At 38.3% G+C, this 15852-nt stretch overlaps 2 protein-coding genes across 2 annotated transcripts in view; both read right to left on the bottom strand.

Annotated features, from left to right (window-relative positions):
- XK (X-linked Kx blood group antigen, Kell and VPS13A binding protein) overlaps nt 1-5984 on the bottom strand; it is a 48499-nt gene extending 42515 nt beyond the window's left edge. The window contains exon 1 of the mRNA XM_004063991.4: nt 5222-5984. Coding sequence (XP_004064039.1) covers nt 5222-5466 — 245 coding nt within the window. The 5' untranslated portion in view covers nt 5467-5984. The remainder of the gene's footprint in view (nt 1-5221) is intronic.
- A 998-nt stretch (nt 5985-6982) lies between these two features.
- LANCL3 (LanC like family member 3) overlaps nt 6983-15852 on the bottom strand; it is a 113684-nt gene continuing 104814 nt past the window's right edge. Inside the window, exon 5 of the mRNA XM_019019657.3 lies at nt 6983-15517. Within this exon, the coding sequence (XP_018875202.2) occupies nt 15358-15517 (160 nt within the window). The 3' untranslated portion in view covers nt 6983-15357. The remainder of the gene's footprint in view (nt 15518-15852) is intronic.

Below are 15852 nucleotides of genomic sequence, written 5' to 3'. Positions count from 1 at the left end.
AGTAAAGATATACAACATAAACATTAGGAATTGTTCTGTCTGAGCAGTCAAATGAGAGCTTTTATTTTCCTCATTGTGCAAATCTGTTTTCTGTTCTTCTGTCATTTCAAAAAATGTTTTACTTGCATAATAAAATCAAGCTTAGAGTTTTGAAAGACTAAAACATACAAATTAAATACCAGCATATGCTAAGAACTGAATGAATGAAATGAGGGTTCAGAGGAGAAAGTAATTTTCTTGATGCCAAGGAAGGGGCTATATGAAACTGGAAGCTTTCTGCAGAATTGTAGACAAAGTAAAACTTCCATGATCATTTGATGGAAATGAAAGAAGGTCCTAAAGCTCAGGTGGAACCTCTTGTAAGCCACTGTTTTTTCCCAGGTGATACATTTGTATTAGCATAGAGTTTTACATGTAGTCATAGGTGTTTAATACATTTGTAAAAGGCCCCAAGACCTCCTGCCACTGTTGGTTAGGAAAACTGATAAGAAACAAACTACTATTCTTGGAATTCTGCAAGACTCATCTAATTACTCAAAATCTGTTCTTATTTTTTGGTTTTTTATTTGTTTGTTGCTTGAGAGGTCTAAATAAAGCCAGAAATTAGATACTTTTATCAAAATTAAATACTCAAGGTAGTTTTTCAGTATCATCTACACCAAGGGACAGCAAATTTTCTGTGAAGTATTTATAAAAAAGTAAATATTTTATGATTCACAGGCCATGGTCTCTGTCGCAACTGCTCAAGTCTGTCTCTGCAATGTGAAAGCAGTTGTAGCCAATACATAAACCAGTGAGCAATGCTGTGTTCCAATAAAACTTTACCTACTAAAACAGGTGATGGGGGTATTAGGCCTGTGGGGTACAGTTTGCTAACCCCAATGTAGATAATCAGTAGGTTGATCCTTATTTTTTACTTTATCCCATTTTCAAGCATCATATATCCCATTTTTCAAGTATCATAGCAGAAGGAGCTTATTCCTTAGCTGAAGTCATGCATGCTGATGTCAGCATAAATAATCTGTGGTACCAGAGACCCTAATTAAAATACTTTTTCCAAAGAAATACTATAATTTCCAATAAGCCACATTATCTTCACATGACACACATGCTCTGTAAGCCTACACAAAACCCAAATTGGTTAAATAGAAAATGCTGCAAAACCTTTGAAAAGCCACTTGCTTAATCTCACTGAACCTCAATTCCTGGACTGTAAAAATAAGATAATGACAGTTAACTCACAGGGTTTTACCATGGATGAAATTAAATACTGTATGTAAAAGCACCTTGCAAATGAAAAAAAAATTCCCTTCAAATGTAGACTATTAATATTTTAAATTCTTTATAAAGTTTAATATAGAAAGATATACTATGGTGAATCATTTTGCAATGTTCTGGAAAGATTTTGGGAACTTCTTAGCCTTTATTTTATAAGCTCAGATTTTTCATGTACCATTTTTTCCTCACTATACCAGTAATAAAAAAGAAATGAGGGGAATTCCTTGAACTTGTAACTCATTTATATTTATTCCTCCCAATTAATTTATAAAAATTAGCATAAATGTAAAAGAATGATAAACAGAATTTTAAAAATGTTTTTGTGTTTTAGGTAAGAGATCTTTTCCCTGCTCTGGTTTGCTAGAGTATCTATTATAATGCGCAATAAGATTTTCCTTAAAATTATAAATAAATTCAAGGCATTATCCAAAGTTCGTATCATTCAAACTCAGGCTTAATGTGAAAACAATCATAAAAACTGTAACTACCATTTTAAATACAAGACTGATACAAATGAAATATGGTGCTCTCCCTATGCCTCCCTAAAGGAAAGAAGGAGCAAAGCCTAGTTAGTAGTATTTAGCCCAGAATCATTAGTGTAATGTATTGCAGTTTAACTGGGCCATCGTGCTGCATGAACTCAAACGCAGCATCTACCTAGCAAAAACACGAGTTTGGCTAGTACTCATCCAAAGGCAAGAAGAGTTAAACTGTCAAAAAACAATTTAGAAATATTATTAAATCCAATCCATAAGGAAGGGGGTAAGAATCACCATGCCTCTCCTTTGTTTGAGGGAAATAATTTTTATCTTTATGTAAAGTTGATGTCTTAGAGTTAAAACAGAATCAAACAGTCAGCAGGAAGAAATTCCAGTAAGATATTAAGTCAGGCTAATACGCAAGAACAAACTGCTTTTCTTTTAATCTGGAAGCTAAGAGACTTGGAACCACATTTTGTATCTCAGCTCTAAGGTCATGGGTCCAATATCTCCTTGAAATAAATCAGCTGCATTAGAATCAGTGACTCCTTGTTGATGGAAGGGGTTTGCCTGTTGTTTTGTTTTTTATCTTTTATTTTGTTTTTGCTCCAAGAAGACAATGGCCCATTCAGAACTTTCTGGAAATAGGTCTTTTTATAGTGTTGAAACTTTATTATAGCTGAGAAGTTATCTCTTCAAAGCACCAAAAGTTTTCTTTCCTTAATAAAGTTAAAATATTTTTACAGTAAAAACTGAAAAATATAGAAAAGTAGATAATTGTTTTATTATATAGTTTTATATATTTTCCAGGATATTATCACTCATAACCCCACTATTCAGAAATTATTATTCTTAACATCTTGGTATGTTTGAGTTCAGGTTTATACTTGTCATCCTGTTTTTATATATATTATGTCATTAGCTTTGTCTTGGGTTACTCTTCGTGTTTAGAAACACTTTAAATGGCAGCAATGATAGGGTATTATCATTTATTGGATTGCCAAGATGACCAAACTTTTTCTTAATTTAAAATGGAACTACTAATAGAATGTACTACACAGTCCTCTGCTTTCTTCCACTGAGCATAGGGAATATAATTAGCTCTTTTTAAGGAGGCTTGAGAACATAGTCTGAGGCCTCATTTTCCTCACCTACAAAATGGGGACAATTACGTCTATGTCATGGTGAGGATTCAATGAATTGAGGCATGTAAGTACATATCAAACCATCTAGCACAAGAAGCTTTTGAGAAATGTCAGTTCCTCTTTTTCCTGTTACTCCACTTAAACATTATCTGTTTTCTTCTCACAGATAATGTTAAGAAATGATAAGGCTGGGCGCGGTGGCTCACGCTTGTGGTCCCAGCACTTTGGGAGGCCGAGGCGGGCGGATCACGAGGTCAAGAGATCGAGACCATCCTGGCTGGCACGGTGAAACCCCGTCTCTACTAAAAATACAAAAAAATAAAATTAGCCGGGCGTGGTGGCGGGCGCCTGTAGTCCCAGCTACTCAGGAGGCTGAGGCAGAAGAATGGCGTGAACCTGGGAAGCGGAGCTTGCAGTGAGCTGAGATCGCGCCACTGCACTCCAGCCTGGGCGACAGAGCAAGACTCCGTCTCAAAAAAAAAAAAAAAAAAGAAAGAAAGAAAGAAATGATAAGTGCCCTGCCCAAAGTCAGATCACGCTTATTTTACTGAGCGAGAATACAGTCCAGACCACAGGGCTTACCGGGCTAGGAAGGACTAACTCTCTCCTCACTAAATGGCTCCAGGTTGCAGGACTTTTAAAATTCCCCTCCCTCCCTTTTTCCCCAGACTCTTCCCCAGCTATCAAGAAGTCAGCAGCAACCTCCCACTCCTGCCAGTGTACCTGTTTATTTTCCTTTCTAGGATTCTGCAGCTTCTGGAGGCTGAGAAATTTGTTCACCAAGTTTGCTGTGACTGTGTGCAAACTACAAGTCAGTAGTTTGTGTGTCAGCTGGAACAGTTTTCTTTAATATGAGGTGCAAAAATTTTATGGCCAGGCGTGGTAGCTCATGCCTGTAATTCCAGCACTTTGGGAGGCCTGGGCAGGAGGATCATTTGAGCTCAGGAGTTCCAGACCATCCTGAGCAACATAGAGAGAACTTTAGGAGGCCCAGACAGGAGGATCACTGGAGCTCAAGAGCTCGAGACCAGCCTGGGCAACATAGGGAGACTCTGTCTCTACAAAAAATACAAAAAAAAAAAAAAAGAAAGAAAAAAGAAAATTAGCCAGGCATGATGGCGCTTGCCTGCAGTCCTAGCTACTCTGGAGACTGAGGCAGGAGTATCACTTGAGCCCAGGAGGTGGAGGATGCAATGAGCTATGATCTTGCTACTGCACTCCAGCCTGGCTGATAAAGCAAGACCTTGTCTCAAAAAAAAAAAAAAAAAATTATAACTTTGTAAAATGTATCTTGCTCCTCAATGTGTGTGCGTGTGTGTGTGTGTGTGTGTGTGTGTGTGTGTGTGTGTGTGTAAGAGAGAGAGAGATTTCCTGGTAGGGCTAGCTGAATTTTCTGGCAGCTGAGGTGTCTCTCTGGCCTTTCCATCTCTTCAAATTCCTCTGTCGCCTATGTCTAAAATTCAGTATTATAAACTTATTTCTAATCCAAATGGACGGCCTTTGTTTTGCTTTTCCTATAGTGATGAAAGGTACTAAAACAACACATTTTAAACTCCTTAGATAAGCCAGTCTGTTTTATTACCATGTATTTCTACTTGCTTTGTGTTAATAAAAATTAATTTCCAGAAATGTCACCAACAGTTTTTCTTTACTTAACACACAGCAAGTTTTGTTTTCATGGTGCATTGTGTACCAGCTTTAATGGCTACGTTTATAAGTTTGCCAGGGCCGGAAGACATTTCTAGAACCCCATATGTTTCCATATCCCATAATATTCGTAACGCCACCAAAAGAAAATAATGGTGCATGGATTTCTTGACTTCCCTATGAGAATTAAATACTGTTAAAGCTTTTAGAACAGTGCTTGGCACACAGTAAGCTCCATGTGTTTGATAAATTAAAATTAAATCACCTGTACATGCTGTCCCCGTAACCACAGCTTAGAACACACTTCCCAAGGGTTTGTGACAACACAAGCCAATCCTGTCAGAGCCTACTTGACCCCAGAGAAACCAATGTCTTTAATGAGGTTGAACCACAAGAAACTGCCATTTTTGTTGGTCAATTTCAGTTGAATGTTGGCTATTTCATTTGACGGAACCGAACAGGAATTCAGTGTGCCCCAACTTTATAACCATTATGCCATGATTCGTCGCATTCCTGACTGGAATAATGGGGCTGAGGGGCATAGCGGACCAGCTTGGGGCCGAGCCACCTGTCTCCACAGGAAAACCGCCTCCCTCCACTCGAGCAGGTAGGGAGATCAGGCTACAGGACCGAGGCTGCGGCCTGGGGCTGGCTCTGGGCTTCCGCACGCACCTGAAAAGGGGCCCAAGTTGCAGCAGGTGCAGCAGCAGTACGAGCGGGCGGTCGCGGCTGAGGTCGCGGTGTACGAAGAGAAGCGTGAGCTGCACGAGCGCGCAAGGCAGTAGCGAGAAAAGCAACGTCAGCGCCTGCCACATGCGGTCCCCGCCCGAGCGGTAGGTGCTGCTCAGGCTGAGCGCCGCGGTTGTCTCGGCCACGAACAGGAACACGGACGCCAGCACCGAGGCCGGGAATTTCATCTCCGCGCGTCAGCGGCGCTCACCGGGGACGGACGCAGTGGCGGCGGCTGTGTGGCTGTGGCGGCGGCGGCGGCGGCGGCCGTTGCCCGAGGGGCTCCCAGCATGCCCAGCCCCAAACCGCTCCCGCGCTCTGCGCAGCCCGCCGAGGGCACGCGGGCCCGGCCGACCGGCCTGGGCTCTGGAGCTGGACCTGGTGGGGGCGGCCGACCTGGCTGGGGTGGGGTGGGGTGGGGTGGGGTGGGGCGAGCTGCTAAGCCCCGCCGGGACACGCCCACGCGCTCCGTGCGCCGCCCGCTCGCTCGCTCGCCAGTGCCGGCTGCGTCTCTGTGGTGACCGTCCCCTGGCGGGCCGCGAACCCGCGTCCTACGACGGCTCAGGCCATGGAGCGGGAGCTCAAAAGGATACAGTTCGCCCTGCGGGCGTCGCGCACAGCCTCTGGGTCCTAGAGTCCCTTGGGTCCTATCTTGGGAAACCGTTCACATCCCTTTGAAAAACTGCAACCACCCGGGCCCAGAATTGGAGTCCGGGAGCCTTTCTAGCCCAGTCTATTTTCTGGGCCGAGGAAACGCGTGATTCTTCAAAGGGCCAGCATTTCCGGCCTTTTAAAAATAACCAGAACACACATAGGCTTTTCAAAGTGCAAGTTTATTGTCATGCACCCACCACCAAGTGGGAAAAGATTTCACTTTTCACTGTGCCATGTGAGCATGTCCCTTTGTCTTCCAAATACAGTGGTCTGAAGCATTGCTTCCAGTGGTGAAAAGGCGTCAAAGATCGTCTCTAGAAACCTGTCCTTACCTCCCAGAAAAACTGCCTACAAAATGTATTCCTCTGTAACTGTAAGTAATTCAGGGCAAAGATCAGGGCCTAATAAGGAAGTAGTTTTTTTATTCCAAGACAGACCTCTGCTTATTGGTGTGCCAATACCAAGACTAACACAACTCCTTTTAGCCCATTGAACTTTCCACCATCTTCTTGATATCAGGATGTACTCAGTCCACCCCCGTCCCTCAGACCTCGATCAAGTCACTAAATCTCTCTAAAACTCAGGTTCCATAAAGGGATTAGACTTAAATAATTATAAGATCTCTTCCCCTGTTGAAATTGGGTGATTTCAATCTTCAGGCATCTCTGGCATTTTTCTATTTAGGAAAATAATGTAAACACAAATAGAATATAAAGATTCAAACGGAATCAAACCAAAAAAAAGGTACAGGGAGAGAACGTGGTGGGCTGTTTTTCTGTTTTTTATGTGGCATGAGAAAATCCATTTATGAGTTAAGGGGCAGATTCAGCCAGCAGCTGAGAGGTAGCAGGCCCTTTCCCTAAAAGGATTACTAATGTCTATTTATAGAACCCAGAAGGCCACCATGTCCTGGGCCAAGATACATACACTGCCACAAATACAGAATCAGCAGCAACACTCCACAGAGTATTTGTGTAATGTTTTACTTGACATCGTGGTTAGCTTTAAAGGAAAAATTGGTAGCTTAGAATTATTAATCAGGACACTGAATATTTAGCATTAGATTTTATTTTAAGGCAAAGGATTATCACAGGTTTTACATTAAGTGTACTGTACATAAATGTATTATAAGGAGGGGCAATAAGCCAATAAATAACATCACTTTAAACACTATAAAGTCCAGTTTATAGCGAATTATTTTCTACAGTACAAAACGAATAAAGAAAACACATTTGGAAAGATCACAGTGTTTAGAACATTGTAACAGCAGTTGTAAAAACCATAAGGTGCATCTCTAAGCTTCTAACTCTTTCTTGATTATAAAGAGATTTCATTATACCATGCAGTGGGCTGTGAGCAAACTCCCACATGAAAGGGAAGCAATATCAACTGACTAGTACTATCCCCTGCAGAACAACCAATAACAAAAGCTAAATTCTGATGAGCATTTGCAAGTTGATCCTTCTTAGTCTGCACACCAGCTAACTTGCTCCAGTGATCACGTCTTTCTGTATTATCATTTGCCATTTTGTCCTTGAAAATAATATATACCTTATAGCTTATGATTGCTAATTTCCCTGTCAGACACCTCAATGGGTTTTGACTAAAGATTAATGTCATGTATTGCATTATACTTTTTCACTAGGACCAAAATACCCATTATTTTTTTAAATATTATGTACATAATAATAGACTTATAGAAAGTGATGTTTTGGTATATTAATATGTAACATACCAGAATACTTGAGAATTTGGTTTTATTATAAAATACAGTAGTATGACATTTTGTGATATAGTAAAATATCTGGCAAAATATTCTACTCTAAATTTAGACCTAATTGCTGCAGATGTCTTTGAAAGAGCCTCAAAGTGCCCCTAAGGAAATATAACAATTAGCAAGAGGTCATATAACCTGTTATGGCAAAGACATTTTTAAAAAGCCTTTCATTTTGTGTCCAAGTCTTTCAAAATTTTACTTGTATACAACAGATAAGTGCTGTTTGATTTAGTGCTAATGGAAATTAGTAGGATTTTAAAGTAGTAACAACCAATCCCTATTATTTGGGGTTTTTTTTATAATTTTATGTTTTTAACTCTGCATTTGTGCCAAGGCAAATATATTGCAAAGAGTACAATTTTATTAATAATACTAATTCTTTGATCAGTTATTCAAAATTCAGTAGTACTTTAAATAATAGTAGTTATTCATTCCTAGATACAATTTGAAATAAGCAGTTATACTATATTGACAGAGTATTTCTTTGTACCTCCCCATAAGTAAGAAATTACCCTAATGTGCAGTTTGTGAAATGTATCATTAGGAAGGTGAGCTTTGTTTTTTTCAATGATACAATTATATTTCTGTAAGTATTGTGATTTATGCCAAAAAAGCTTTTTGGAGCAGTAAATTCTATTCGCTGGGAAATACACATTCCAAAACTAACATGTGGTGCTTGACCCAGTATATATTCCCCAGTATATGGCTTTGCAAAGTGCTCCCCCTAATAATTTGATTCTACGAAATCCATTTTTTAATGTTTGTTAATTTAGAGCCATTGGATTAAAGATATTAAAATTCAGACTTCCAAGAAGAGTTCCCCCAGATGTTCGAAGTTGAGAAAGCTGTACCTTTTCAAAGATTGGGCCGTCCTTCCTTAACAGATTCTAAAACCAAACTTCTGCACTTAGAATATTCCATTTCTACTGCTAGAGAGTCTATGTGCAACTCATGTTACATTTTGCATTTTCAAGAACATAGGGATTCTACTGCTGCTACAGTATTCAAAAGACATCTTTAATATTGAATTAGCAAAGTCCTAAAAAACAAAGACAAAACGGATGATCTAAATCAATCCACATGTTTGAATATATCCACATATAAGGGTTACCACATTCAATATGAACCAAATTCAGCAGCAGAATTAATTATATTGGTAACTGCCACTTAAGCATATATTTTAAAATGAAACTTATGGGGACGACATCAGAGACCCCACTAAAACCAAGTTGCAAAAAGATCACTTGTTAAAGATTGACAGTAGTCAATTATAGTCTGTATCTTTAAAACTGACTGCTATGTCACAGCTACTTCATACATATTACTAGAACAGTACACATTAAAGCATGTACATTGTCACCACACGCAAAATATAAAAATAAAACATCAGCAAGAATTGCATTACTCTACTTAAGAAACTGTATGTATTTGGTGTTTACACATATACACATTCACATATCCCCCACCACACCCCCACATCTTTTTAGAGTGTTCACCGTTTCTGAAAGAATAAGAGGAAGGTATATATTTCGGTACTTTCTGAAGATCTATGTCCAAGTGCAAGACTTTAAAGCCATCTGTTGGTTTCAATTTAGGAGGTGGTTGTTCTAGAACAAAAGAGATATTGTGGCTCTCGGGTGATTCTGAATACAAAGATAAATAGAAATGGGCCCCAAAAGAAATGGAGAAAGAGAGGAAAACACAAAGTTTTTCTTATGGAGAGACACTTGTGGCAATTTCTAGGATTCTTATAGACACAGAACTCAACAACTAAACAACGTCAAACAGGTTTTTTTACCCAGGAGAGTTTACTCAATCTTTAATATGTTAATGTACCATGTAATCTTCAAAAGGGGGTAAAATAATAAAACTTTCCTAACTTATTTAATCACAGAATAAATTTTTCCACAGGGCAGCTCATGGTACTGCTGGGCTGCATTTGGGGAAATATTGCAGCTCTCGTGTAATAGGCAGGTTCTGTTTACATTTTCTCCCATAACAACAAAGGAAGGTAGGAAGACTTTATCAATACTAAGAAACAGGAATGGGACTGTCCAATACAATAGCCAACTCACATGCAGCTCTTACACACTTGAAATGTGGCTACTTCAAGACTGGAGATGTATAGTAAGTATAAAATACACACTGGAGTTTGAAGACTCAGTACAAAAATGTAAAATAGCTCATTCATGTTTTTATATTGATTGCATATTGAAATGCTATCATTTTGGATATATAAGGCTAAGTCAAATACATTATTAAAATTAATTTCATCTTTTTCTTTTTACCTTTTTGGTAGCTACTAGAAAATTTGAAAATTGCATATGTGGTTTGCATTCGTGGCTCACATCACGATTCTAGCAGACACTGCTGCTGTATTTGTGAAACTCATGGCTGTTATCTTCTACAGATGGTTACTAATGGCTTCAACCTAGCAGAAGTTTTAATAAGCTTAGTCAAGCTTAATAAATAAGTTTAATAAACTTAATCAACTTAGCTTGAACATATCCTTTCACTGAGATCTATCTAATAGCTAAATGTTGGCTTTTGATTCATATGCGATATTGACTCTCCTTAAGTCAGTCTCATTCTTTTTCACTCAACTACTTACACACACACACACACACACACTCACACACAGAGGGGTAAACTTTTTCCTACAGGGACTAAGAAAAACCAAAAGGGAAGCAAACAGGAAGACTTTGCAAACTGTTTTCATAACCCTGGGTAGTTAAGCCTTATGTATCTTTACCCCCTTCTCCCTCTTCTTCCTCAGTATTGGACAGGGAGAAGAAAGACAAAAAAAGGGAGAGGATAGTCTGTTCTTTTAATCCACATAACTCACCAAACTCTGCAAGAACAAAAACATGGGTGATTCGGTTATTTTAATTAATTTTTTCAAATTCAGTTCAGAGGGGGTAATTAGCAGGTGCACAAAGGCAAAAGAAGATTCTGGGAATTCTGCAGATAAGTGACTTTGCCATTTGTGGAAGAGTCTAGATAAAAATGACAAGTTTCAATGATTCAAGAAAACAAAAACAAAACAAAACAAAAAACTCTAAAGGCATCATCCACCAGGCCTCAATTCATTGGTACTTTCAATTAAAGAAACAAGAAGAGAGATCACACCTCCAGTATGAGATTTATGATAATGGATGAGGGTAAAACATTTAATGTAGCATCAACTTTTTTTGCAACATTAAACCTCCATAAAACTCCAGGTTTATTTATGGAGGGGAAGCAGGATAAATGCCACCACCACCCTATTCTCATGAATAGCCACACTCACTTGTGATCTGACTACTAGGCCCAACTTCTGTTGCTGCTGACCTTGAGGTTGTCTGCCCTTCTGTCCAAAGGGTAATCCAGCTGTACTGAGGCTGGAACTCTTAGCTAAGAACAGACATGGATGGAAGAGATAAGGAGAAAATCTGCCCTCCCAGGCGAAAGGAGGTCACATGATAGAGCAGATACAGGAAAAAACATATCACAATGAACTATAATATTTAAAGAGGAGAAGAAGGAGAAGTTGGTGAATCAGGGGTGGTCCTGGGTTAGAGGTCCCAGAAAGCAATAAAACTCATGGGTAAGAATGGACTGGTTCTTTATAGTGTTAAACATGCGTCCACAACTCACTTTGAGATACTGAGCTTCAGCAAGCTTCCCCTCACCCACCCCTTTGCCTGCCTTCTCATTTGCTTTCCTTGCCAAATTTATACCAATATTACACGGGCTTGGCAAATTTGAGGCTCAGTCATTTAGCTATTAATTTGGGACAGTGCTGAATAAGTAGCCCAGGTCCCCAAAGGAAGGCCTAATATGCAATTGAGAGTATATTTTGATCACTATATGTCACGTGGTTCTGAGACTTGAATTAAAGTGCAGATCAAACTCACCCCAGAATTACTTTATTTTCCAGTTCATTTTCTCTCTGCAGACCTGGCTTGCCTGCTCCTTTTCTTGAGTTATTGGCACTGTAATCCTTTGTTCTCAGCAAGCAAAATAAATATTTGCATTAAAAGGAGCTTCTGAGCTAAATCAGTCTATTCCCATGTAGTAAGTCTTGGTGAATCAGAACCTTCTGAGGCAAAGTGCTGTGCTCAGGACTGGTGGTAGAATATAAAAAAATGTACACTTGGTTTTTATCCATCTAGTGACCCAGACCTCAAGCACTACATCCACATATAGAGATTCTATTTGGTTGAAATTCTTATTGGAAGTCATAACTGGGCGTGATTTTTCTATGTATATAGTGGGTAAAATATAACATCCCTTTTAAATATATAAAGGATCTGCACATTAAAAAACCACTCATATCCATTTTATCATTGACAACTTTTATAACAACCCTGTGAAGTAGACAGGGTGATTATTATTATTACTACAGTGGCCCCTAAAAGTGGCAGAGCAAGACTTTGAAATTTCCAGCACAGGGCTCTTTGCACCACTAATGGTTTTCCTTTTAATTGTGTGTTCATTTAACATGGCTAGAAATCACAAACCCATTTGTTTCATTGAAATTACTGAGGTTCGCTCTTTCAAATTTGAAACAATTTCAGTATTACCATGATTAAAATCTTAATATGTCAAAAAAGTTAAAGAAATAAGCTGCCACTGGAAGAGATGCAATTTAGCACAGACCAAGAAAATGACTGTTTCTCGAGTTATCAGTAAGCAAATACTGTTATCTTAATAGCATAGTCAACTACCTAAAGAAGCACAGGGAAATATACTCTAGCAAACCCCTGTTCTACTCAGTTATCAGGTTACAAGTGGAAGTAAAAGACTACAAACTGATGACTGAAACAGGCTTGGGCAAAATAAAAATGTATAATATTTTGGGGTGTGTGTGGAAGAGATGGTATGTAATTACATTAATGAAACAAAATACACAGAGTTGTAATGGTTTCCAAAATGTCTTGCTATCAAAGTATAATGCAGTCTCCCCATTACTGAGAGACTATTTCAATGTATCCTCAAACATTTCCACTATTACCTTCAGGGTTTATAATTGCTCATGCTGTGTATAGTAAATAATATTAAAGTTATACTAGTGGTGGTGAAAATGCCCCTGTAGCCTTTAAGAGACAACAGCCTTAAGTACTACATTAAAAATGCTACCACAGAGAAGGGGGACAAGTTGGATAATTAAATAAGAAGTAACATGCCACACTTTCCTACAGCAAAATGTAAGAATCGTTTTCCCCTTCTCGGAAAAATAATATAGAAGAGGACCTTCCAAAATCTATAATTCTTTCAGGAAAATGAAAAGTTTCATCAACATGTTTAAGTGCTAAACAAGCCTATTGTTGTTTCTAATTTACCGAAATGTCATTTCATAAAGACAATACTCAAACATGGTCTTTGCTTAGATTTGACACACAAATCAAAATGGTTAGCACATCATCATCAGACCTATCAGAACTTAAAAGGGCAGATAGGCCCGAAAGTGGTCTTGTTTTTCTGAAGTTACTAGAAATGGAACTGATATGATAATGAACTAGAGTATCAGTTCTGAGTGCTTTAGGTTTCAGGTCGCAAGGATGAATTGTGAAAGGAACAGCAAATGGAAACAGAAGGTAGCTTTGTGGGAAAGTTTATTTTGTTCACTATTGTATCCCCAGATTCTAGTCTAGAATACTGAATAAATAAACTCAGAAAGTGAAACCCTGGGTTTGAATCCTTGTTTTGTCCTTTTCTAGCTGTAAGACTTTGGAGCATTTACCAAACACATCTTGAGGGGTTCTTGGACGATAAAAACTGCGTGTGTTCCATAAAGCTCTGTATATAGGATGGTTATTATATTCAGCCTATATGAAAGAACTTCTGGACCCAATGTGGGGAGTCATCTGAAAGCTGCTATTTATGTGGTATCACCCCAAACTGAGCATTTTCACTGATGAACAACTGAGGCCAATTTGATATGGTTATATCTGAGGATGTAAAAATGAAACAGGAAGCTTAAAAGATGTATGCATTTCAAAATCATTTTGTCCTACTTTATTGCAATGAGTGCAAACATACATAGTCATAAAATACACAAAGATAGTTGTTACCTTTCTTTGGTCAGATTCTTTGAGAATGTTATGAATGCTAGAGATCCTTGTCCCCTCAAAATGAGCACACACACACACAAACAAACTGGTCCATACACATACACACACCAACATACTTGTAGGTTTGCTTTTTAGGCAACAGAGCATTCCCTAACTCATTCCAAAGTCTATGATTCAAGTTAAGAATTACTGAAATAAAGAATAAGTATTTGGATTTACATTGGAATAGATATGGAATACACACCACACACACACACACACAAACATAATATATCCAAATATTTAATGACTATTTAAATAAGTCTTATACAGTACACAATTTCCTACTCAATCTGATATATGCAATTGCCACTGACAAAATTCTAGGAAAAGGATCAACTTATGCTCTGCATAATTAAGTGACAGATGCTCCTACAGTGTTCTGCAAACCACTATTTACTTGAAGCAGTTTCACAACTTCTATGTGTTTACAGCAGGGTTGAATTTGATATGACAACGTGGCTCAATGAGTATTACAGCCAATTTCTAGTGGACCCTGTATCTTGAAAGGTAAGGTAACCAACCACAGAATTCACTCATCTCTTCATTTAATAGTATAAAATGGAGCAAAATTATTTCCACAATCACTGGTGACTTCCTCAGCCTGTCTGCCTGTCCCAAACAAAGGCAGAAATGACACGTCTTTGTAGTGGTTCCCCTGATCTTTGAAATTAGTGATATTTACCAAGAGCATATTTTATAGTTCAGCTAATAGCTCCATCAAGATTATGTACATAAAGGCATTTTTAAAATTACTAACAATAGACAATACACAGTTCACACTTCCTATGGAGAAAAACACTTTACAGCAACACTTGCTATAGTATAAGTTTACTAGCTTATAAATTTTGCTATTCTAATTGAGCTTTGAGGAAAAAAAAGGAACCAGGAAAAGAGATGTTCTAAGGCCTAAGGAAACTTCAAATTTTAGTATCTGAACTAAGCTATGATATGATTTCTTTAAATTGCCCAGGGTAATGAAAAAAGTAGAGATTCATATGCAAATATCTTTACTCAGTAAAAACCATAAATTTCAATAAGTATAAGCACAGGACAACCAAGAGTTTATTTTTATACTTCAGCAACCTGACAATTCATTCCTCATAGCAGTTTTCAGCTGGGCAATTATTTTAATTTTTTATTGTCTTTATTTCTGAATTTAAGGGTAGAGGGCACACACAAATGGTCAAATTCTCATTCAGATTGCAAAGGTATTAGTGTATTTTTTTGTCATAGTCTACACTTGCAGTTTGGTTTTCTATGTCATAACTGAAAAACAGATGATTTCTCTTTCCCCTTTTCCTATGATCCCTTGTTTCACATCTATTCCCTGATACATTAAATCTCTGCAGTTTTAAGATGAATTGTGGTATCTTTATTTTGCAGATCCTTTCTCAAATCTGGCATCATGTTGCCTTCACCTGCCTGATTCCTTCCTTCTGGTGGCAATGTTAAGGCTCATGGTTGCAATACCATTGAATGTGGCTTATGTGGAAACTGCCTCGGCTTGGCTCAGGGGATCTCTGCAGGGCCACAGTGGAAGATAGAGCCTTCTAAACAAAGACGCTGAAGAGTGGGAATTCAGCCTGATTGGGCTGCAGCAGGTCAATCAGAAAGCACACTGTCCCAGAGAAGCCTTCATACAAGCTGTATATACTTTCAAGGACCCGAGAACCGGCCTTGAATTCCTCGGTAAATAAGAATTGAGCAAACCTAAGAGAAGAAGAAAATATGAACAGTTTAACATGAGTGTTTCCATATTATGGACCTTGGGTTGCTTCTTCCTCTTCTATTAAAGCTTTAGCATAATTTTCTTTCCAGAATTATATAATTAAGTATTTTAAGAAACACATTTTCTCTGTTAAAGAAGAAGATCCATTATATAACTGTGTATGTTTCACAACAAATTATGCTGGCAAGCAAATCCAACTATTCTTAGAGTTTGCAAAGCAAAGCAGTTTGGAATTTTCAAGGATTTCATTCTTTCTGTCGTCCAGTAATTAAAGTAAAAAAAGACAGACAAATTGCTCTACTTTTATTTATCTTGA

This window comes from Gorilla gorilla, chromosome X, assembly GCF_029281585.2.
Source record: "Gorilla gorilla gorilla isolate KB3781 chromosome X, NHGRI_mGorGor1-v2.1_pri, whole genome shotgun sequence".
Classification (NCBI taxonomy): domain Eukaryota; kingdom Metazoa; phylum Chordata; class Mammalia; order Primates; family Hominidae; genus Gorilla; species Gorilla gorilla.
The sequence above is the reverse complement of the archived record's forward strand: the minus strand, read 5'-3'. Positions and strand labels throughout refer to the sequence as shown.